The sequence below is a fragment of the Hippocampus zosterae genome, chromosome 18 (genome assembly GCF_025434085.1).
Source record: "Hippocampus zosterae strain Florida chromosome 18, ASM2543408v3, whole genome shotgun sequence".
Classification (NCBI taxonomy): Eukaryota; Metazoa; Chordata; class Actinopteri; order Syngnathiformes; family Syngnathidae; genus Hippocampus; species Hippocampus zosterae.
The window spans coordinates 3,318,671-3,343,374 of NC_067468.1; the positions used below are offsets into that span (position 1 = coordinate 3,318,671).

Sequence of the window (24,704 nt, forward strand, 5' to 3'; positions counted from 1 at the left end):
GTTTGTCTTTGATCGTGATATGCCCCGGATTGCACCATTTATCGTTCACAAAAACAGCCAGTCCGCCACCTTTTCTCTTACCACTCCCTTCATTCCTGTCCGCACGTATGAGTTGGAAGCCTTCCAACTCAGCATGTGTGTCCGGAGTGATCGCTGTTAGCCACGACTCCGTGAGTAGCATTAGGCTAGCCTCGCGGTACTCCCTTTGATGTCGCGTTTGCGCCGCCAGCTCATCCATCTTGTTAGGGAGCGATCTTACATTCCCCATGATGACGGACGGGAGGACATGTCTGTACTTTCTCCTCCTTGTGCGGCGGTCCTTCCCGGCTCGACACCCTCGTGTCCTCCTCTTCAACTCGCGTGGGATATCCGGTTTGTCAGCGGCCAGTAGCCCGCTGTTAGCCCGCCATGCTAACAGCTGGTCCTTACTGTAAACAATGGAGTTGCATGTGCTATCGGGATCATCGTTCACAGGATACGTAAAAAGAATAAAGCAAATAAAGGAGATGAGCAGAAATGAAGCTGCCCCCCCCCCCCGCTCCCCGCCCCCGTAGATTTGGGGTACAAAACCATGCAAAACAAAATGGGAAGAAGAAATAAATAAAGTCAAAGGACGAAAAGAAACTCAAACAGGGATATGCGCTGCTGGAGTGGCAGCCACTCAGGGGGCGCCATCATAAAAAATAAAATAAAATAATAATAAACAAGATACAAGACTGGGTTTGTGAAAAGTAAATTGTTGACTACCTTCGTGCAGGGATCGGGAACCTTTTTGACTAAGAGAGCCAAAAAAGCAAAATATTTGGAAATGTATTTTAGGGAGAGTCATATATCTCATATTTCATATCCGTCCCTCATTCAGCTCGGGTCCTCTACCAGAGGCCAGGAAGCTTGAGGGTTCTGCGCAGTACCCTTGCTGTTCCGAGCACTGCACATTTCTGGACTGAGATATCCGATGTTGTTCCCGGGATCTGTTGCAACCACTCATCTAGTTTGGGGGTCACTGCCCCGAGTGCTACGACCACCACAGGCACGACTGTCACCTTTACCTTCCAGGCTCTCTCCAGCTCCTCTCTAAGCCCTTGGTATTTCTCGAGTTTCTCATGTTCCTTCTTCCTGATGTTTCCATCACTTAGGACCGCTACATCCACTACAACGGCTTTCCTCTGCCCTTTATCTATGATCACGATATCTGGTTGGTTCGCCATTACCATCTTGTCAGTCTGGATCTGGGAAGTCCCACAGGATCTTCACTCTGTCATTCTCCACCACCTTCGGAGGTGTTTCCCATTTTGACCTTGGGGTTTCCAGTCCATACTCCGCACAGATGTTTCGGTAGACTATGCCAGCCACCTGTTATGGCGTTCCATGTAGGCTTTCCCTGCCAGCATCTTACACCCTGCAGTTGGCACCAGTCCGCGGACTACGGGCCCACCGCGATTGATCGGTTTTACAGCATAAGTATCAAAGGCTGGTCCTCAGTGGCCTCTTTCTGCATGTTTTCCATCTCTCCCTGCTCCAACACATCTTGATCATTTGAGTCAGGTGTGTTGGAGCAGGGAGAGATGGAAAACATGCAGGATTCATACTGAATCAAGTTCAATCTGTCTCTTACTTATAATTGAAGTTGTTGGTTCCTTTATCCCACACATTTGAGGGAGGGGGTCGAGGGGTTGTTATTTACCTGACATGTTTCAGCGGAATAAGAAATCAATTGAAACGTGACATATATACCTGTGGTCTTCAGTGCTTTGGAGCAGTCCCTCTGCAGCCCTGGCCGACTTTCCGCTCGTCAGTGTTTGATTATCCTTCTTTTTCACACACCTTACAGAAAAATTCCTCACCATGTCAAATACAGGGGAAGTTATCAAACCACTAAGGTTTGATTGGAGGTTTTATGTCGCGATTAAAAAGTTTTTCGACTGTGTGTTATTCTTCAACACGAGAGGGCCATTCATAATAAGTTTTATGTGACTTAGGAACAATATAGTTCGTTATGCGACACAATATTTGCATTTTTATCAATTCTAGAATCGCTATAGGAGTGCTAAATAGGTAACGCCTGCTAAGAGATTCAGTCAAGGAAAGGTTAAACTGTTTTTTGGATTGATTTTAAAAAGGTAAGATTGAACTTATCCCTTTATAAAATATCAATGACTTGTGTGCTCCAGGGAATAACCTTGTACATTGAAATGGCAGATATTACCACTTTACATGATGCTGCTTTTGTTTATTTTTTTTTTAAACCTGATATCTCTTCCCCCTTCAGGCTGCAGGGTTGGGCCGCCTAAAGCCCAACATTCTTGTGCTTGGCTTCAAAAATGATTGGAGAGATGGTGACATGATGAATGTGGAGACATACATGAGTATGATCCAGTAAGTTTTAGCCATTTTACTCATCATATAAATAATACCGGTAATCCCTCACCCAAGCAGGCCTAAATGTGTTTAGTGTGATTTTAATGTATCCATCAATATTAGGGTTTTTTTTCTTAAAATTTTGACTAAAACTTGTCATATTTAATTCTGCTAATTGATTTGAGTTTGGTGATTTGATAGACTGTTTTGTTTTTATCCCTTTCTCAGTGATGCTTTCGACTTTCAGTATGGTGCTGTTATTTTGAGATTGAAAGAAGGATTGGATGTGTCGCATATCCATGGACAAGGTATGTTGCAAAATGTTTTTGTTCTCGACCAAAATTTGTTGGATACATATTTTTCCATTGCTGTATCCTGCATACACTTACAGGCATCCTGGTGAATCAAATCAAGTTAAGGACACTGTCAAATTAATTTGGAGATTTGATTATACATACAATTCATACTGTATAATGCATGTTTGCAGAGAAGTAGTGAAAATGTGGAAAGACTGTGGTGTGGGAGGGAAAGGGTTTTTTCTCTCTATATATATCTCTTTCTCTCTACCATCTCTGTTCTCTCTCCCCCTTTCTCACTGTTGTGTCTCTTCCCACTCTCTCTATCTCTCTCGCTCTCTCTCTCGCTGTCTCTCTTTCTCGCAAAGCGTGTATTGCAGTCCACAAAGTCTTCTTGTTTTTTCCGGTTTGCTTCAAATCAACTGTTGTTGCACCGCGATAATGTCACGTGGCAAGCGTTAGTGCTGCAAGTACCGTTAGTATCCAAATCCTATGTATAGATTTTTTTTGGGGGGGGGGGGGGGGTAATGCTGTCACCTATTTTTCTGTGAACTGAAAATTAATAACATCAATAGTTTGATATAGCAGTAGTGGTTGAATCTAACCTCCTGTTAAATTCATAGTAAGATTCATAAAAAGTAAATATTTGGCTCAAGATTTTGGGGTGGCCAGTGGCCCCACTGAATGATACATGTTTGTTTGAAAACAAGAATGTGTGCTTCCCATCGTCTCCTGCCTTTGCCACCCAGTGTAGAATGCAAGTACTGTAATACAATGCAGGCAAATAACATGGGTCGTATCAAATGTTCATTTTAGTCTATGCTACTGGCCGCTAAAATAATGGATGACTGTAATTTGAACACCCCTGTTTTAAACCACGCAAACCTTTTGGATGCTCCCCCTAAAAGAATCAAAATCTAGCATTGTTTGGAACCAGAATTGAAACAAGGAACCGGATATGAAACTGCAATTGTTCAAATTTAAACAATGCCTACCCTAATCATGGGTTTATTACTAGTTTGCAATATATAATCAAATGTCATGTCATGTAGTGATTGCCACATGCTGACGATTATGTACCATTGTGTTTAATAAATAGTTCAAGTTCCTGGAAGTGTATGACATAACCAAGCTGACAAGCAGCTCAGTCCAGATGAGCGCTTCCCAGCCAATCACATCATGGAGGAAACAAATGTGGGATCCAACGAAGGCGGCACAAACGTGTGTGTGTGTGTGTGTGTGTGTGTGTGTGTGTGTGTGTGTGTGTGTGTGTGTGTGTGTGTGTGCGTGTGCGTGTGCGTGTGCGTGTGCGTGTGCGTGTGCGCGTGCGCGTGCGTGTGTGTGCGCGTGCGCGCGCGCATCAAAGCGTCCTCGGCTGGTGCGCCAAGCATATCGTCTCGTTGCCATGGAGACAACCTTGGCCATCTCAGTCCAGGACACAAGTTGGAGGGCGGATGAGATAAGAGGACACTAGCATCCAAAGCAATAATCTTTATCCGGGGGAAAAGTCAAGATAAGTAATGTTTTGGGACCAGGCCGACAGCAATTTAGTTGACCTCGACTCCTTAAGCCTGTAACTCTCAGTAGGGCTTCAGCTCGCCATATTGTCAATCAACTGCTCCTTGGTGGTTGCCATTTTGTGCAGGAACTCAAAAAGGCTGAGTGTTGATTGCAGCTTTTTCTATCCTAATGAAGCTGCTGTCATCTGCTGAATTATGCAATAGATCAGGGAACTGCCACTTCCAAATAGCAGCTTGCCCATTCTCAGAAATCCGATCATGTAGATGTCCTCCACATCCTCTATGGACAAAATTGTTTGGCACATCTTTTTCTTCCAATTGCCCCGGTAATTTACGGTCCACCAAGCGGCAAATGTCCCAGCGAGGCAAGAAGGATCCCTCTTCTCGTTAAGAAAATGTTGATTGATTTGAGCGCCCAACTGATCAATTCTATGGTTAGTTTTTTGAGGGGGATAAAGTACAGTAGGAAGCTAGGATTATAGTTGAGACAGAGGATGGTTGGAGGAAAAGGATGAAGTAGGCAAAGCAGGGAGATGAGGGTCTGAGAGGGAGCAGAGCAAAAAGCGTCCACCGCCGTCGACTGCCAAGCAAATCTATCTTCTCAACTCAAACATACAGAGATGTGCAGGCAACATATTTGATTGAAAGTTCAAGGTTTAAAAGAACTTACGATTTGATTCAATATCGTACGACTCTGTTCGAGACATTACGATACAATGACTTTTTTTGTTCTCATTTTACATATATTTGAAATTGTCAGGACTGAAAATATTCCATTTCCTTCTCACTTCTCCAAAAAAGACGATTGGAAACATATCTCAATGTATTTCAAAATAGAATAATTTGTTCAATTCAATGCACACACGCACCTCTTTTAAATAATAAAAAAAAAAAGATTTTCCATTTATTAAATCCTGAATTCAAATTTGGTCATCTTGTTCACACGTGTCAGTTTTATAAGACATTTTAACTTTACGGCGACCTTTAATCCATTGAACGTCTTTTTTCTCCATTTCTTGCAGACGACTTGCTCTCATCCCAAGAGAAGTCCTCTGGGATGAAAGATGTGATTGTGTCCATTGACACCACCAAAGACTCTGATGTGGACTCATCCAAGCCGTCTTCCAAAGCTACAAGCCTCCAAAACAGTCCAGCTATACAAAAGGGTAAGAAAATTCATGGAAATGTTGACTGCACCTGTTCAGGTGGACTTTTTTACAGTTTACTTTGGCAGAAGCCTGGTGATGTCTTGTTTAATTTATGGACTCATTTAATACTCTTAGAAGAAATGGCTTTCAATTATTTTGAATTTATTCAATGCAGATAATGAGACTAATCAATAGGTTTTAAAGCGACCAATTTTGTTAAGTGACAATAGCCCTTGTGGAACACGAGTGATTAAACATATTGGCAGTCCTTTTATCAAAATGTCTTCCACAATCAGAATTGTGCTAGGTTATTCATAACCGTAGTCAGTGGTCTGTCGATGTTTATTGTTTTTGTTTTTCTTACTCAGAGGGTGGGGGATTTTTGGTCAAATGTCATGAGCTTGGCTATATCAACTGTAGCTAAGTTTGCTCATAGATCACTGTAAAAAAAAAGTGATTTGGTATGTAGATTTGTCACAAGCTGATCAAGGTCAAGAAATTGCGCATGTAATTTTTCAGCTGATCGGTATTGGGTGAAAAAGTTTTTTAGCTGTTGTTGTTCTTTTTTTTATGGTCAAAAAGTGGTAAGGCAAACAAAAATTCCAAATGAGGTACAAGCAATGATAATACATTCTCTAATTCTAAGAAATTGCCAAATAAATAGCAGTTTAGGCTCACAGTTTTTTTTCCTTTTGCTGCTTAGCTCTCAGTGCCCAGTCCAGGAACGAGTAATGTGTGGAACAACACTGAAATATGAATATACCAGATCTTTATGTTTTAAAATATTATTCTCAAATCAAAATATCAATACTTTTAACACTTTAGTGATTCAAGCAATAATGTTCAGCACTGGTCTCCAACCACCGGACCGAAACCGGGCCACTCCACATTTTGTACAGGGTCACACAGTGGGATAGACAGTTATTAGTATTATTTCTTTTCATATATATATATATATATTATATATCACCGCTCCTTAACCCCCACCCTATTGATTACCTTCCATAGGGCAATATAAGATGGGCTGGGTGATCACATGATTGAGAATCGTGATATTACCATGATCAGCCGTGAGCAGTTACTCCATCAAACACTGAGGAAACTCTTAGTTTGTAGTTTGCAATATATCTTTAGTGACACCAGTTCTGGTACTTTCTAACGCAGCTTGTAGTGTGTTTGTTTTGCTCTCTTTCTTCCAATTACACACGTTTGCAACTTTCCTTGAGCCTCTCAAATAAAATGAATAACAAGTGGCAGTTAAAGTAACAACCTCATTTAATTTAACCTTATTCTAGATTTTTTTTCTTTTCAAAAATTTTTTCATGGTTTATAGTTTGAAAAAATTCACCGTATTCTAAATTATTTTTTTTTTGGGGGGGGGGGGGGAGTTTGAAAGTAATATTTAAGCCTGACCACTCCCTGTCAGCCATTTTTGAAATGATGCCATGAATGTACAGTACATCAGAATCAGAGAGCAGCAATCTGTTCTCAGCGATGAGCTTCTCCATTCAGCCTTTTCGATTAGAACCAGAACGTGGTCAAAGACATGACGAAGCCCGTGATAAAATGTAAAGCCAATGTCTTGTTTACCCAAGTAATTGTTGTCCATGATTCGGACATCCATTTCTCTGTCTGAGTGAATGCATCTGTAGTCTCTCAAGTGGGGAATATTGTAAGCTTACAGATGTCAGGCTGCTCTAATGGCATTTAGCATTGTTCGTTTCCTCCGTTGCAAATTTGGTGGCCGAGGTGCATTGGCAGCTGCAGCTACTGAAGAAACAGATTTTTCCAGGTACATGTCGAACACCCTCCGTCTTTCATGTCTTTTCACTCGTCACTTGTGGGAATTTAGCCCTCTTCTCAAGCAATATGGTAGGCACTGCATTTGGTTTTAACTGTCGTTTATAGCCAGACACACCAGTGAGCTCTTTCATGAGCTCAGGGCAATGAATAGTCTTAAATTGGTCTGGCTCAAAGTAACAAGAGCACAATGGAAGGAGGGACTCTGGAAGCTTGTGCATTCCTGTCAACTTTTCGGTGCGCCAACCTGTTTAAACTACCCAAAAAATCCTTATAAAGGGCAAAAAATCCTTATAACATACCAAAGCATTTTATATGTCAAAATAACGGCAGAAAAAAACACCACTAAATTGTCAATGATATTTATTGTAGATCTCCATAATACAATGTCTGTTTAATGTCTAATCATCATTCTACTTAGTGGCATTCCTGTGTTCAGAGTTGTATTCCTGCGTTACTTTTTTCACCAACTCCAAATGATTTGGAGTTGGACCCCGGAAATGTTCAGAATCCGTATGATTTGTGCGATACGGCCATATACGTAAGATTCACCACAAAATCCGTATGAACTATTGCTAAACCGTATGAGTTGACAGGTATGCTTGTGTGACAGTGCTGGGAGACTATGTTGAGGAAAAAAACAAGCTCCTATCTTTATTAGAAGTCCTTCGACCGAGAAATTCACCTTATTTATTGAATGGCCCTTGTATTAGTTTTTGGGGTTTTTTTGCATGTTGTTCTGATTTATTTATTCATGTATTTATTTGCTTTCTGTTTAAAATCTAACTGAACATGGCTCGATGACACTTTTTCATATCCGATATTAATACTGAAGCTTAAAGTTTCGTTTAATTTGGGCACATCTAAACGTTTGGGTGCGTATATACGCACAAAATTGCACAAATACGCCGGCCACCTGGCCAACTGTTGAAGTCCACAATTAGCACGTCAATGCAGGTGGGCGATCAGAGGGGACAGTGCTAGACTCGGTCACAAAGCGGGAATGAATAATTCGGGAACAGCGGTTGAACAACAAAAGACCATCTGAGAACACCCGTCGCGCCTAGGCGACCTTAGTCCTCTGCAAAGTCTGCAACATGTTGATTCAGCGTATACCAGACAGAAAAGTGTCAACGTACCGGTGGTTCAAAGCTCAAACCAAGGTAACTACCGAGGGGCCGGACTGGGGGTGCGGTATGCAAATATCGGGGGCAGTGTTTTTCTTGTATGTTACAATAAAAGTCCGAATTGACGGGAAGGGAGCTCGAGAGTGTGATCATCGGGGCAGCTACCGTCGTTCGCTCTCAGATATCCCTCCCGCCGATATTAAAGACAATTTTCCCTGTGAGTCATTTCTTTAACTTTGTCCGAGAAAAATTCTGATAGTCACTCAAAAAGTTATTACGTGGATATCATTTGCTTTGTACTGAAACCTCAAAAAAAAACACATTCATTGTCCAGCAACCGTTTGGAAAACAGTTCAGGCCGACTGTGCCCGTTCGGTTCACGTCTTGTGCGCGTGCTACTCTATCTCGTGTTTTTAGTGAGAGGCAGCAGTGGACAGTATTGATAATAGTCAAGAAGCTCGCCATTGTTTGGCGAACAATGTTTACGGTGCTCTTTCTGCATAATTTCATGACTAGTTTATGATCTATGAGTTCTGAAACCATTCATGATCCCCACCAGAATTTGAAAAGAGTGGCACAAGATGTTTCAAGTGGCAAATGACCGATCAGTACCTGAGCACGAAAAGTGGTGGTAGGAGAGACAATTTCGGATGAAAAACAACCAGATTTATAGCATAAAAGGATGGACACATAATGTAGTCTTGTTCATCTTCTGAGATTTTACTGACCTCATTTTGACACCTTTTTGGTCCTTTTTTTTAATGATTTCATTGCATCCCGAGTCATGTAATTTTTCCAAACATCAAAATGTATATTAATAATTATATTTCATTTGCACGTTTCCATTGTTTATGGAAGTCTCTGAAGCAATTCTGGTCTTCAAACAGTTCAATCTCTTATAGCAATTGAATCCACTTTGGAAATGAGTTACATTTTCTCTCCTTTTGTCTTACATTTCCCAGATGATGAAGATGATGGCAAAGCTACAGCCCAGCCCCTGTTGAAAAAAGGCAGGATATCCACTTAAATGAGTGACCATATGTCTTTGTCTCGCAGCGCAATGCTTTCCTACCTCCATTTCTACTCTTTTCCTTCCTCTGTATGAAACCAAAATTTTCCTTCTGCTGTCTTTTAAAAATTAAGGATTAGTTAAACTACTACAGTGATACCATGACTTACACATTTTATGTGTTCAATGATCAAACTCACTTCACTTTTATATCGGATCAGTTTTCCACCACGAAATTCCATGAATCCTTTCCAGCCTCCACCACACAATGTATTTTACGATCGGAAAATGGATGCATGGATATATTACACAAAGAAAAAGATCTTTATAAACTATGAATATAAGGAGACTCGAAAGACATAAACTGTCTTAAATGGCTTAATTAAGGTAAACCGAAGACCCAACGCTTTAGCTTAACCGCTGTGCCTATAACTGGCGTCAGGGCTCGTGAGTGACTCTCTGTGAGTCTCTGGATGCAAGTTTGACCGCTACTGTATTTTTGGGACACACATAAATCAAGGTATTATTGCACAGTTGATAAAATAGGGTGTATAGGAACCGGGCCGGCCTGCGAATAGGAAAAATCTGCGTCTGACTGACGCTCATTGATTTTTTTTTTTCAGCTGTGGCCCCAACTCTTTTAAAATAAATTGCTTGGAAAAACATCAGTTTTCCATGAGAAATGGGTAAAGAAACAAAAAGACACTTTAAAAAGAAATTTGAAAAAGAAATTCTGTGAATAAGCTAACCCGTATGTGCCAAGCCACGAATATGTGTGGGGGCAAAGGTTTCCGTTAGGGCTCTCTGCTGTCTTTTATGATTGTTTGTTGTTTCTGCTTGACAAACTGGCTAATACGTGTTCCTTTCCTGCTATCCAAATACAAGCTCAATTTGCGTGTTGTAGTGCCTAAAACCTCACCCAATTTTCTGTTCCATTTGTTACTTACAAATATCTTCAGTCTGCTGCTTCTCTTCTCTGCAATTGATGCATTGTTTTAGCATGCACTGCTTAGGATGAAAATGTCTCTTGTTTGTGTGTGTAGCTGTGTCTAGCCAACTAGACAAGCAAAGAGTGCTTCAAAGATTGAAAGTTGTTTATTGTTGTTGATTGTTGATATTTCTTCAGTAATGATGCAATATCTGTTCTATATTTTGCTGCTTGGATTTTCAATATTGTAGACTATTAGACACTTGCTGAGCAAAGACAGGGTCAAATGTTGACTGTATTTTCCGGACTATAAATCGCTCCTGAGTATAAGTCGCACCAGCCATAAAATGCAGAAATAAAGAAGAAAAAAACATGTAAATCACAACACCGTGAACAGCCATGTCATCTTGAAAGGCAACTTAAAATAAAAATAAAATAAAGAAGAATTATTCAGATAACTATAGCATAAAGAACATGCTCACAATTTTACCAAACCATTATTGTCACTCCAAATCACTAAATCCATTGAAATCTTCAACCTGTCTGTCACTTCAATAATTCCGCCAACTCCAGAGCTAGAAGATGCAACGCTTCCTCTCCTACATCGCCGACGTCAGACTCATCGTTGGTTGTTTTTATCAGTTTCCGCTAATGTGGAAAGTATCAACATGGGCCAAGAGCACCCTCTTGCGGTTTAATGTGTAAATAACATGTGAAATTAAATAATGCATTAATCATTACGCCACGGCCTAACTATGAAAAAAAAACGGTCATTTATAATCCGGAAAATATGGTAATTTTACTGCTGAGATGCATTTATTATTTTATTCATTTTCATGCGATCATTTGGCTATTTCTGGGACATTCTTTTGACCAAAGTTATTACAATCAAATACCGGTAATAGAATAATACCAAGTTAATTCAAGGTTTAGTTGTTCACACTGTACATTTCATTGTGTTTGGTTTGAATTGAAATCCAGCCCTAGATAGCGATGATTATGTAAAATCTATTGCCTTCAAAATGGACATTTTCATTTGTTTGTTTGTTTTCTTTCTTTGTGCTGTCCTGTACATGCATGTGTCTGGCAACCATTCCTGCAGATAAGAAGAACATGACAGTACCACTCAACGTGTCTGACCAGAGATTGTTGGAGGCCAGCCTGCAGTTCCAGAAGAAACAAGGGAAAGGCACCGTTGATGTCTGGTGGCTGTTTGATGATGGAGGTGAGGCTTAAAAAGACCGATAGAATATAATGGGCCTAATTCAAAAATATGATTGAAAGAATATTTTAAAGGTCACTGATGTAGTGGTACATTCATTCACCTGACTTCCTTTTAAGCGTTTAAGTGTTAGACAGTTCTCACTCAATGATGGTGTAAATGTAAGATCAAAAAAGGTTCAATAAGACAGTCGATTACAAATGGTTGTATACGAAGACATGAATGGAAAAAATAGCTTGATAAGAACAGTTGCCTCCCTGCCACCAAGAATGAGTTCAGTGTGACGATGCAATATTCAGTGTTGACACTTTGTCATGTTTCAGTAATCTTTTTAATTCTTCAATAGGTACAGTGTTTAACCCTGGAGAACCCCACAGGTCAAATTTGGCACTAATCCTAAATTAGGATTAATGCATTGAATATTTGAAAAAACATATTTTGGTGTTCAGTGAACATATAGCAGTCATTTAATGTATAATTCATAATTTTCCCAAAAAAAGGGTTCTTGGGTTCTCCAGGGTTAAAGTGATTTTTTTGTTTTTGCTGCTTTTATTTAAATTTATTTGTTTTCTTTTCGAACAGATCTGTACTATGATCCCAAAGGAGGATACCTTATGTTGATTATGGTGATATGTGCAGAAACCTTCATCATTAAGTTCATGATTTCTTTTTATTTATTTAATTGTTTTTGGTCTTTGTTTTTAAAATATTTCCAAATAGTTCTAGATATACCAATACAAATGGAGTTCAAAGTTTAGGAAATCAGGCAGTGATGGCAGAATCAAGGTCCAGTTTCTTTTTTTTCTTTTTTTTTTTTTTTTGCTTTGCTCCTATATAAATAAAGATGTATTTTATTGTATTGTACTGTTTTCCGCATTGCATTCTGCTAAATTCCAATCCAAATTTGAGTGAAAACCAGTTAAAGGACATCAAAGATGATAATAATAATAATCATTGTGGCATGGTACCTATAAAAAAAACATACATTGGTGTATACCATATTCTTTTTTAGAAGAGTGTAGTGGAACTTTAACATTAATTTTGTTCATGAATCACACCTATTTTCTTTGTATCCAGAGAACTGGAAGAGAGTTATTTTATTCCCCAGGAAATATGACCACAATTGTCAGTTTATTTATTTATTTTTGTTTTTGTTTTTTTTTTGGGGGGGGGGGTTAAGTTTCAATCTTTTAAAAATTGCTGTCCTGTATACACAGGTGAAGGATGAAATGCGCTACAACTATTTCAGTGCTGCCCTCAAAAATGAAATTACAATTATACCACATGGACAAGAATGAATCTGCTAATTTTTTTATTCATTCTTGTTTCATTTTTCTTATAAAGGTTTGACACTGCTTATTCCCTATCTCTTGACCAACAAGAAGCGATGGAAGGATTGCAAGATTCGTGTTTTTATTGGTGGCAAGATAAACAGGATCGACCATGACCGCCGAGCGTAAGTACTGTTCAGTCCTTTCCAACATCTATTTGGAGTAAAATATGGTTTGAGATCAAATTACTTTGACACAAACTGTACATACTTAAAAATGCACTTGTATGTATGAGGAATGGGAAGATAAACTAATATGTCCATGGAAACACAATGGCACGATGCACATGCATCAGTAGAACAGTGAATCGATGCAATTTTGGGATGAAATTAATATACATCTGATTTTACATTTACACTTTTACATTTACTGATTTACATTGTATTTAAATACAATGGTTTGCAAATCATGTTCAACCGGTATAGAATTAAAATGCTATTAAGACAAGACACCTAATGTTCAAACTGATAGGTATTATTGTTTTAGCAAATAATCATTACTTTGGCATTTTATGGCTGGAACACATTCCAAAAAAAACCTGGGGCGTACAATTTGGGCATTTCTGTCACACTGAGCAGTGCACACTGAAGGGAATATAAAGAAATAATGAACCTGCATTATTCCATTTAGACTGTAGGGTCCAAATTTCTACCTTTGAGCAAATTCATATATTATTGTGACAATAACGTATATTACGCGCACCCCAAACTTCAAGCACCAATAATTTTGAATAAATTACGTGTCTTGTGAAATTGTGCTTCACATAAGCTCTATCTATTTATTTATACATAGATACATAAAATGCACTTCTAAAACTGCAATTTTGAATATGAATACAGTTGAAAATTTTGGTGTACCTATGTTTTGTGCCAGTGCACCAAAGAAAAAAAGTTGGGTGCACCAGTGCAAAGATTTTGTCTCGAGCCCTGCGTAAATATGTATACGCCTGTCGATAACAGCTTGAAATTTACTCACCAATGGCTCAGAAAGAAAATTGGTTGTGTCGAGCATCATTACAGTTTCTTCAGATTTTTGCACATATAGAATGAAGCATGTTCAATTAGTTTTATTATTATAGTCCATTACTTTTCTAGTTTTAAAAAAATCATGAAAAGTAGTGTGAAAGATAAGGATATAAACCAAATTAAAAAAAATATTTGGAGCAATTAAGATATGAAACGTTTCATGTAAATGGTGTTATAGTATCTTACAAAGTAACATGAATCTGGCTGTTTCATAGCTATTTCCATCCAACCGTGCATAAAAGCAGCCTACCTGCATAAACCTGTGACTTCCAAATTTAGTTTCTAGTATCAAGGTTCTCTCGCTTCTGTCACACCAAATGTGCATGCACACGGGCACCCACACACAATAAATACTTCTATGCCTTTGCCTTTCTTTCTCTAATCTTCTTCAGATGACTCCCTTTGTCCTATAGAATTAACACAAGCCCAACCATTAACTCATATTAGTGGTTCTAGGTTGGGACTTCCAAAGCATTAGCTGTGTAAATGCTTCCATTCCCTCCACCGTGCAGAATGAATGTGAACAAAGTGTCGCCGGTTGTTGGCCGGCCTGGGCAAGGGCTCGGTGGTAATCTGCCGACTCGGCGGCTCAAGCCACTCACATTTCCCACATGCTCCTAGCGGCTATTAAGGCGACTTTGTTCTGGGACTGGCATGAACTGAAGATCATTTTACACTGTATCTTGTTTTCATGGTGTTCTCTGCTGGGCGTGACGCAGCAACAGCAAACGTCCACATTGCCACACCTTGCCATAGCATCAAATACGCAATGAATGGGTTTGTCCATGGCGCACGACCTTCTGCAAAGTGCAGTGTGGGGAAAAAAGGCCTTCATTCTATTTCCATTCATTTTAATGGCAAAAAATGATTCGTTTAGCTAAGAAAGTCGTGGAACACATTAAGTTTGTGAAGTACCACTTTACTTTAGTCATCCCATGTTTTCAAAATTAATTACCGTATTTTCCGTACTATAAGGCGCACCATAAGCATTAATTTTCCCAAAAGCCAACAGTGCATCCTATAATCCGTTGCGCCTTATATATGGTGTCAGATTCTCATTATATTCACCATTAAGTTGTTTCCCTGTTAGTGTGTTCTCCTATGCCATAGTGATGATTATGAGCAGGAACCAATTGTAACCTAAAAGGATTCTTCCCAACACTAAACGACATGTGCATTCACCAACACATACTCAGACAACTTTGTGAGATCTGCATAGCTATTCTGAAATGAAGATGATACCAAAAGCATAGTTAACTGACTAAATGAAGGAAGGAGCAGACAAGCAAGACTTCCAAGGATATTTAGCACCTTGTAGCTGTGCGCGCATGAGGTTTGTGTGCCTTTTTGTTGAATCCATTTTCTTCATCATGTATGTCTTTCATTTATTGTTTTGCAACGCCATTTGTATCTATATGTTTCATGTCCGTGTTTGTGACCAGTTCTCATTGTGAAGGCTCTATGTAAATGAAGCTGAATTGTTTTGTATTCACTTTAGCGTCACTCCATCTAGTGGATGCATAACGCAACCATAGCCATTATGTTAGCTTCTATTTGTATGCACCTTATAATGCAGTGCGCCCTATCTATGAAAAAAAGTTGACGGTGCGCTTTATATTCCAAAGCGCCTTATAGTGCGGAAAATACGGCATTGATTTTTATTTTATTTTTTTCCAATTCATCAGCTCTCATTTCTTCTGTATTTCCTGTGCAGAATGGCAACTCTGTTGAGCAAGTTTAGGATAGACTTCTCAGACATCACTGTCCTTGGAGACATAAACACCAAGCCCAAAAAGGAGCAGTAAGTCTTTCCATCTTATGTCCTTGGTATAATTATCTTGTTCACACAGTTTTTTAATCAGATGACAAGTTTGCGACACATTAATGCTCATTTGAATGTGAAATAATTTCTGAATTCAAAACATTCGACAAGATTTGTTGATCAAATCTAAGTTCAAAAGTCATTTTGGTTGTAAACATTTTTTTTATGACTCACCGACTGTATTAAACTGGTCAACAAATCTGTGATGCTGTGTAAACAAACATTTGCTCTTACAAGCTGTTAAATTTATTCTATTGCTGGCAGCACAGATGCTCATATTTGTGTAATAATGCCCCGCTTGGCTGTCTATTATTTTTGGGCCTTTTTTATTTTTATAAGATGGAAGGTATTATTCTGTTAGTCCGAGCTTGCATTCCAGATACATAGCATGACTGTTTTCTCCATTCAGCATTTCTGCCTTTGAGGAGATGATTGAGCCCTATCGGTTGAAGGAAGATGACATGGAGCAGGAGGCAGCTGAGCATTTGAAAAACAGCGAACCATGGAGGATCACAGACAATGAGCTGGAGCTTTATCGTGCCAAGGTCTGAAACCAATATGATTCTTTTATAGTTCTTTTCACTTTGATGATTTCCTTAAACAGCAACTCACACGGAACACAAAACAGGTCAGAATGTAAAAGTGGAATACTGCCAGGTTTGAGTGAGGTTATATTTGTGATATGTACTCAAGACAAATGTGCAGCAGGCGCTCCCAACAATCAAATCATCAACCCCGGTCAAGTAAGATTGAATTGAATTGCCTTTATTGTCATTACACGTTCGTGCAACAAAAATTTCACTTAACAGGCACGCTCTGCACAAGAAAAATGAAAAACAACGACGAACATGGGATACAGTGCAAAGGGCCTGTCGGTACTCGCTATGTGAAGCGCCCTGAGATCTTAGTTCAGAAAGGAAACCACTATGGAAGGAGAGGGGGAAAAAACATGCTCGAACTATCCTCTTCTGAGGATAATTAAAGTCTAGGAAAAAAAAGACCCCAGCACGTAAACAAGCGTATGACAGTTACAACAAGTCACAAGACATAACATGTAATGAGGGGGCGGATGGATGGAAATAGGGGCAGGGGGCGTGATGTGGCCCATCCGACCAGCTGCTCAGTTAATTCGAGTGCTCCGCAGGTCAATTCACGTCGCAGGGAAAAAAACAGGACTAATGAAGGCGGTGATACAAGGGTGTGTATGCGCATGTGATTGTCTGGTTGTGTGTGCGTCAGGCCGCAGCTGCTTCGTCAAGGTCTTCTCATGGAGACAGTCCTGGTTTATCTGTCTATGGCCGAGAAGGAGGGGGTTATGGTAGGCACGCATGGAAGCACGAGCTTCCATGCATACTTTCTTCCAGGGGAAAGGTCCAGATAGCAGATGTTTTGGGAACGGCTGCCATCAATTCCAGACAGCCTTGAGTCCATGGTCTGTGTCTCTTCAATGGCATCGATCAGCCAAAGCCGCGATTTCTTTTCTGAGCGTGGATCCCAATTTCTCCAAGTTGTTCTCCATCTTGCAATGACGCTCCAAAACCGCATCCATTTTTCGGTTGGGCTCAGTCACCTCTTGGGTTTGAGTGTTGGACATCCGCGCCGTGCCATCAATAAAGACCGGCAGTTTCTTCACTTCCAATAAAGCCGCTCCCGTCGGTTGAATTTTACGGTAGATCAGGAAACTGCTAACACCTAACAGCAGCATACCTGCTATCAGAAGGCCGATAATGTAGATGTCTTCCACATCCTCAACGTACAGTATGGACAGGTACACCATTCTCCACTTCGTCCAGGGATCTAGGGTGTACCCGGCAGCAAATGTCCCCGAGGGGCAAGTAGGCTCCCCACTGCCTGCTCTTCTCGTTGAGAAAATTTTGTCGATGGCATCGAGAGACCAGCCAACCAATTCCATGGTTTGTTTTTCGGATGAAAATACAGCAGGAGGCTAGGAAAGTCAGACAAGGACAGCGCATAGACTGAGTGGCGAGCAAGGGATGGTGAGGGCAGGACAGGAGCAGAGCAAAAAAGCATCCGCCTTCGTCGAGAGCCAAGCAGAAAATGATGCAGTGAATCAGAACACTTCCAACATCTGAGTACATTTGAGTAAGCCTCCACACGTTTCCTATTTCATCTGTCTGCAGAATATTTTGCCAGCTGTAACCAAAGTTACTTGGAATTTTGACTTAAATGTTTAGGGTATTTATGACAAGAATCGAAGAAGCTTTTTGAATCTTCTGGCATAGTTCGATAGCGCCTCCCCGAGGTAAGGAGCTGGAAGAGGCAGTGACCCAGATGTGGAGGTTCTACGAGGATTGTTATTATTATTATTATTTTATTTATTTTTTAATGAGCATTTATAAAGATATTTTGCAGAAGAACCCCGGGGACATTCGTCATGCAATTGGTTTTGCAGCAGGACAATGATGCATAAGATCGAGGCAAATCAAAAACAAATCAGAAGAAGAAAGTACCTCTTCTGGATGACACACTCCAACTCTTTGACCTCAGCCTGATGAAGATGCTGCAGCTTGGTCTCAAGAGTTATTCACTCCAAGCATCCCAGGAATCTTGAAAAAAAATTGACTTTTGTGAAGAGAAATTGTCCAAAATTCATCCATGTAGTTGCTTACATGTGATCTGTTAATACAGGAAACGTTCAGTTTTTGCATTAAGTTTTCCTCCCTGTCCTGTTACAATGTTCACATTGTGCCCTATTGTAATTGTTTTGTGTGGGGTTAGTTGAAGCACACTCTGCCTGTTTAGTTTTGTGATTTAGAAGATCGAGGCTACCTGTTATGACCAATTCCAAAAAGGTTTGTGTCATTTCCTTCCACTCTATCTGCATCACACTGCCTCCACTGTCAGGCTAAAGCGTGCACACCACAATACTCTGTGTAGCTTAGAAAGCTTCGCAGGCGTTGCGTTTGGACTGGTTGGCAAGAAGTTGTTTCTTAACGCTGCAGGTCTCTGTGCGCATACAATTTGTTTTAGAAAAATTGTTTAATGAGTTTGATCGACCAGATGTGACATTTGTTTTTCAGACCAATCGTCAGATCAGACTCAACGAGCTCCTGAAAGAACACTCCAACACAGCCAACCTCATTGTCATGTAAGTCTCATTCTGACCCCTCTTGCTTGAGTGTTTGCGCTTGTACGGTGAGTTGAGTATCGGTGGATTAGAACGGCAATGGGTGCAGCAAAATTGTTCATCTTTACAAATAGGGCCCTTTTTTTTTAACTTGCGAACGGCACAGGGGTTTCCAAAATTAAAGTGAATGTATCCTCTTTTGTTTTCTTCAGGAGCCTGCCGTTGGCCAGAAAAGGTGCAGTGTCCAGTGCTCTGTACATGGCATGGCTGGAGGTGTTGTCGAAGGAGCTGCCACCGATCCTCCTGGTGCGCGGCAACCACCAGAGTGTCCTAACCTTCTATTCTTAAAAAAGCTACAAAAATAACACCTAAGGAATGAATTCTCACATCCACCTACTGTGTCTGTTAGACGAACATAACTACAAACTGTGTGTGTGCAAATTCAGTTAAAAAATAAAGTATAGTGAATAAAATGCCGAATGGATTGAGATGAGGAAAAATACATTGAAATCAAATGGTGTGTGCCGGGTGCTTTTTCAAATGGACCAACTCTCTCTATTTTTGTTCCGGAAATGTCTGGATTTTCTCATGTATCGCCAATCGGATGCACACATGGATATGTCAGTTTTTCTCAAAACGGTTTAATTACTCTTGGTTTGGTTTGTTTTTTTTGTCATTGTTGGCGGTCGTGTTTTTTGTTTTTGTTTTTTTGCACCATCTTCACCTTGTTGTGACATTGAACGGTCACCCTTATTACATTTATTGGACCTGGTTTTAATGTTTGTGTAGTCTCAATAATTAATGACCTTGCTGCTTTCCTTAAATATTTGGAGAAAAGCACGTAGAATGCTTTGCAACACTTTTTTAAAGCCTTATGGATGTGCCTTCCAGTTTAATCAGACAATGATCTATTTAGATGACAATGTTGCTTATTATATTGCATCATAGATGGAATGATTTTCAACTATGATTCCTTCTTAGTGGATCACATTGCATGAATAGAAGGTGTCCCTTTAATGATGGTAAAGACTTTCCACGAGTTCTTTACCCTTTGTTGTTTCGGACGGTTGTGTTTTTTTCTCCATTACCAGTCTTCCTTTTTAAACGTGAATATTTCTAATGCCTCAACTACACTGCAGAGGACACCGTGAGTCTTTCAGGCAAATGCCTCAAGCATTCATGCATTGACCTTCTTTGTGGACGTAATTTTTCATTAGCTACCGGACGTCACATTAAAAGAGTACCACGTTGTAGCTTATGTAGCTTCACATGAACTAAATGGTTTCATTCAATAAATGCCTATTCCTTGATTGTTCTTACCCTGAACACAAATGCCACTATCCCCCAAGCTAGGGAACTTTGCCTTAATACCTGAGCTAACGATTCAAGTTTTGGTAAGCCATACCGGATAGGTCACGTCTTGTTTTCTGTACCACGGAATAGACCACCACATGTATGTATTTATGCAGCTGTATGTAATCACCGTCCGCCCTTATTGGTCTCTTATCGCTTAATGTAGCTGAGCTCTGTTAGTAGCGGGTTCTGTGGTGACTCCACATACAGTAAAACACATCCAGCGTTAGTGCCACAATATACGGTACTTCAGATTTACTCAAATACTCAGGCCCCTCACAACCCTTTCGTCATCTTGTTTGCTCTAAGGATGTATGATGAAATTCAAGTCTTGTCCATACTGACCTTGTTTCATACTTGGAAGGCTCGCGGTTCTGAATAATGTAACATTGAGAATGATTCACATCTGAAAAACATATACCTCTATGCATTTCAGTTTGTGTCACATATGTAATAAAAGTATGTCTCTGAATTTGAAAGGATCCACTCGCTTGACTTAATTTCATGTAGAACACAAGACGTGTTCTAATTCATGCGAAGGGCTAACACTTCTGAAAATAAACAATCATTTATTTTTAATCATGAATATTCATCTATGGAAAATGTTACAGTTCCAGAAGCGTCCAGAACATAATCTGACTCTTAAAATGTAGACTCAGATGGAATCTGAACAAATAGGATTGATTAAGATAAAAAATGCAAGACCGACATAGTATAACAAAGGACACTGGTTACAATAACGAGAGAAAAACAAAACTAACCAAAAACTAGTGATGAGTCCAGCAACACCAATGTGTCGACACATGTGTCGAGCTCACAGAGCAATCCCTGCGTCGATGCGTGTACAGTACTGTATTGCTTCAAGACAATCACGTGACCAATACATAGACTGCGTTGACTCAGTCCAGGGGGCATCGACGCCGCGAAAGCCCGCCAAACTGTGTTTATAAGGAAGTGCATCGAGCAACGCGATGCCGCCTTCCGAAACAAGCCAGACCTCACCCTCACTCGAATAAAAATATATATTTGGCCAAAAAGGAAAATACAGCTTCTTTGACGTGTGATGCGTCGGCGCTGATTGGTTGAAGCACATGAGTATGTGCTCGCGCTCATGCGCGCACAGCAGAGAGCAGTGGACCATCGACTGCTGAGGCGCGCTTCACTCGAGTGCCGTTGGTACAGTACTTGCATATTATGGAGCAGCTCCCAGAGAAATGCAAATTGTCCGCCGTGTAGAGCCATTTTGATCTCCTTTTGGAGAATAAAGTAGGCATTCAAAACTCGTTGTCTCACCAAGTGCCTCTCAGATTATTGACATATCTTGTTCCATTCTAATTCAAATTAATTTCAAGGTAACTCTTAGTTCACTATACACATGTTTTATTGCAGGTGAAATGTCGAATTTGCCATACAGAAATATAATATACCAACAAAAGCACCTCTGCAACTACATCTAGCATATTACTCATCATTATTAGTTTGTTTTTTGGAAACTGTTCTAAATGCCAAATTGGTTAGGTTTGGTTTTTTAGATGACCTGTGGTAACATTTGGTTGATGAGGTAGGGAGACTGCGAAGAAGTGCAACAGCAGATGCTATATCTGAGGTCCAGCGATACCTGGTAGAGGGGAATATTGCACGCAGTCAAGATCCGCTGTTATACTGGAAGAACCAACACACTACTTTTCCAAACCTCTCCCATCTCGCAAAGGAGTTCCTCTGTACGCCGGCATCATCAGTGCCATGTGAGCGTGTGTTTTACAACTCCAAGCGTCTCCTGAATGTTTTGTAACCCGCTTCGCTTAATTAGATGTATTTCACTTTCTCTTCCGTGGTCATTACCATTTCTCTTCGTTTGGATGCCATGATCTACAAGACGTTAATGTAAATGAATTAAATTGAAAAAAATTGTGATTCCAGTAAAACTCACTGGAATAAAGAGTCACTTGTCGCCAATTTGGATCCAATGATAGAAAATAGCGGCGCTGACACAGTTATTCCGTCGTATCGAGGGGGAGTTGCTTGAGTTGGCGCTTCCATTGTTATGAATTGATAATTAATGTAATATAGTCGTCGAAGATTTAATGCATACTGTATTTTCCGCACTATTGGGCGCACCAAAAGGTCTTCCATTTTCTTAAAAGCGCCACAGTTCTCCTTTTTTCAGAGCTGCAACACATACTTATTTAATGAAGCAGCAATACAGTTCACCGAACCAACAGCAAGTTATAACATTGCATGGAAGGAGCCATCTTGGAGTCGATGTATTACAGTAATGACCATACAAAATACGCACTGGATTTTAAAGTTGTTTTTTTTTATTTTAACTTATCTGATTGTACTGTTAGAGCTACGATAAAGGAAACGCCAAAGGATTTTTCGGCGGCAGTCATGAACGCCTTTTGAGTTGACCGAAAGAAAAGAAAGGAAGGAGACTGACAAAGACCTGAGTTTGTTGAAAAAATGAGAGCTGTGGTTGTTCATTCATTCATTCATCTTCCTAACCGCTTGATCCTCACTAGGGTCGCGGGGGGTACTGGAGCCTATCCCAGCCGTCTCCGGGCAGTAGGCGGGGGACACCCTGAATCGGTTGCCAGCCAATCACAGGGCACACAGAGACGAACAATCATTCGCACTCACACTCACACCTAGGGACAATTTAGAGTGTTCAATCAACCTGCCATGCACATTTTTGGAATGTGGGAGGAAACCGGAGCACCCGGAGAAAACCCACGCAGGCCCGGGGAGAACATGCAAACTCCACACAGGGAGGCCGGAGCTGGAATCGAACCCGGTACCTCTGCACTGTGAAGCCCACGTGCTAACCACTGGACTACCGGGCCGCCCAGCTGTGGTTGTGTTATTTATTTATTTTTTACGCAGACTTTATTCATGGTTTTCACAGTCTCAGCAAGTAGAGGTACTGTACGTCTTTGTCCGTCTACGTGCTTTCTTCCGTTCCACTCGAGAGGCGTAAATGAGTAATAGCATTTAGAGGGCATCACTCACGAGTTAACAAGACATCACTGCGTGTTTATATTGACTGATATGTCATATTTCAAATGATTCTTGCAGTTGTGGATATGTGTATTGCTTGTTCATTTCCCTGTTGTTCGAGTCAAAGGTTTTGTGACTATTGAAAAGTCATGGTGATACATTTTATGTTTCAAATCAATCAATTTGCACTCAGGAGACTTCTGTTTAAGAAAAAGTCAAGTGAATAAGCAGTTGCATGTGATATACCTGTTTCAAATGAACCAAAAGAAATTCTTAAGATTGTTGACATTAAAATAAAAATGGAAATGTGAAACACACTGGCTTACTAAAATTTGTTGAACAATATTGTTGTTCAATGTAAAGAATGTCAGCCAAGGTCGGCCCCCCGACATTTTACCACATAAAATCTGGCCCCCTTGGCAAAAAGTTTGGACACCCCTGCTTTAGGGGCTCCGTATCATTAAGTACAGTAATAGTTACATTTTTCAGAAGTGGTCATGAATGGCTCTCAAGTTGAATGGAAGGAGCGTAGCACCATCTAGTGGACGCATTGTAGATTGCGCCTTTTAGTGCAAGGCGTCTAATATATGAAAGATTTTTACAAAATAGCCATTCATTGAAGGTGGGCCTCATAATCCAGTGCGTCTTTTCGTGTGGAAAATACAGTACATTTTTTTGACTGGGTTTAGGAATTTCTCTCTCTTTCTCCCCCTCTCTCTTCCTCTCCACCTCCCTCCCTGTACATTGCAACTTCAAGTCAATGCGCCACCTGGCGTTGAAATGCCTGTCATTACAAGTTTAAATGAAATGAAGGCGGTCATTATCATCGACCCTTAAAAAGACCAACGGGCCAGATACGGTCCGCGGGCCTTAGTTTGCCCATCTTTGCTCTAGATTGTAGAACGTTGCATTAACTTGCCACGCATGTTTTGGAATGTGAGAGGAAACCGGAGTACCCGGAGAAAACCCACACAGGCACAGGTAGAACATGCAAACCCCACACAGGAATGCTAGAGCCGGAATCGAACCCCGCACCTCTACACTGTGAGGCAGACGTGCTAACCAGTCAACCACCATGCCGACTGAAAAAATTCCATTATGAAGGAAAAATAATGTGGTATTTAATTTTATGTGAGATACATTCTCATCTTTACATGGTGCAACATTAAAATAAATTATTATTATAGAGTAATGATTATGTGTGTTATTTTATAAAATGTACTGCGGTAACTGTGTCCTTCGGTAATGATCTTGACAGGTTAAAAATCTGAAAATTCAAACAAATTGCTGTGGAAGTGAATTTTGATAGTTTGGCAGCTCTGTAATCTCATTGGAAGTGTTGCATTAAAATGTCTGTTCCTTGATTTTCACAGAGTTTAAACACACTTCTGCTCTCAGATGCGCACCATTGCGCTCACACACTCTTGCTGCTTGCTCTTCTTTGATGGTGGATGGCGAACAATGCACTATGACTTTGTAGTGTGCTCCAATAATATCCATTCACGTTTTAATCGCACATTACACCATTTATTTTTATTTTTTTTCTGTTTTATGCTCGTGTTGACATCTCCAAAACTTTATCAAACATTTTTGGGTTCGTAACGTTTGAAGGACCTGCACTGTCAGGTTCTAAACAAAGCGAATAATGTTTCGAATCCCAGAAACGTTGACACCAAACAA

At 40.3% G+C, this 24,704-nt stretch overlaps 1 protein-coding gene across 2 annotated transcripts in view; it reads left to right on the forward strand.

Moving 5' to 3' along the window:
- Positions 1 to 20,506, forward strand: part of slc12a2 (solute carrier family 12 member 2) — a 111,349-nt gene extending 90,843 nt beyond the window's left edge. Inside the window, exons 18-27 of one of the 2 annotated variants that reach the window (XM_052050062.1) lie at positions 2,270 to 2,376; positions 2,587 to 2,666; positions 5,197 to 5,340; positions 9,212 to 9,259; positions 11,289 to 11,411; positions 12,753 to 12,864; positions 15,479 to 15,565; positions 15,996 to 16,131; positions 18,628 to 18,695; positions 18,887 to 20,506. In XM_052050062.1, coding sequence (XP_051906022.1) covers positions 2,270 to 2,376; positions 2,587 to 2,666; positions 5,197 to 5,340; positions 9,212 to 9,259; positions 11,289 to 11,411; positions 12,753 to 12,864; positions 15,479 to 15,565; positions 15,996 to 16,131; positions 18,628 to 18,695; positions 18,887 to 19,022 — 1,041 coding nt within the window. In that variant the 3' untranslated portion in view covers positions 19,023 to 20,506. The remainder of the gene's footprint in view (positions 1 to 2,269; positions 2,377 to 2,586; positions 2,667 to 5,196; positions 5,341 to 9,211; positions 9,260 to 11,288; positions 11,412 to 12,752; positions 12,865 to 15,478; positions 15,566 to 15,995; positions 16,132 to 18,627; positions 18,696 to 18,886) is intronic. The other variant, XM_052050063.1, reaches the window with a different exon arrangement.
- The last annotated feature ends 4,198 nt before the right edge of the window (positions 20,507 to 24,704 follow it).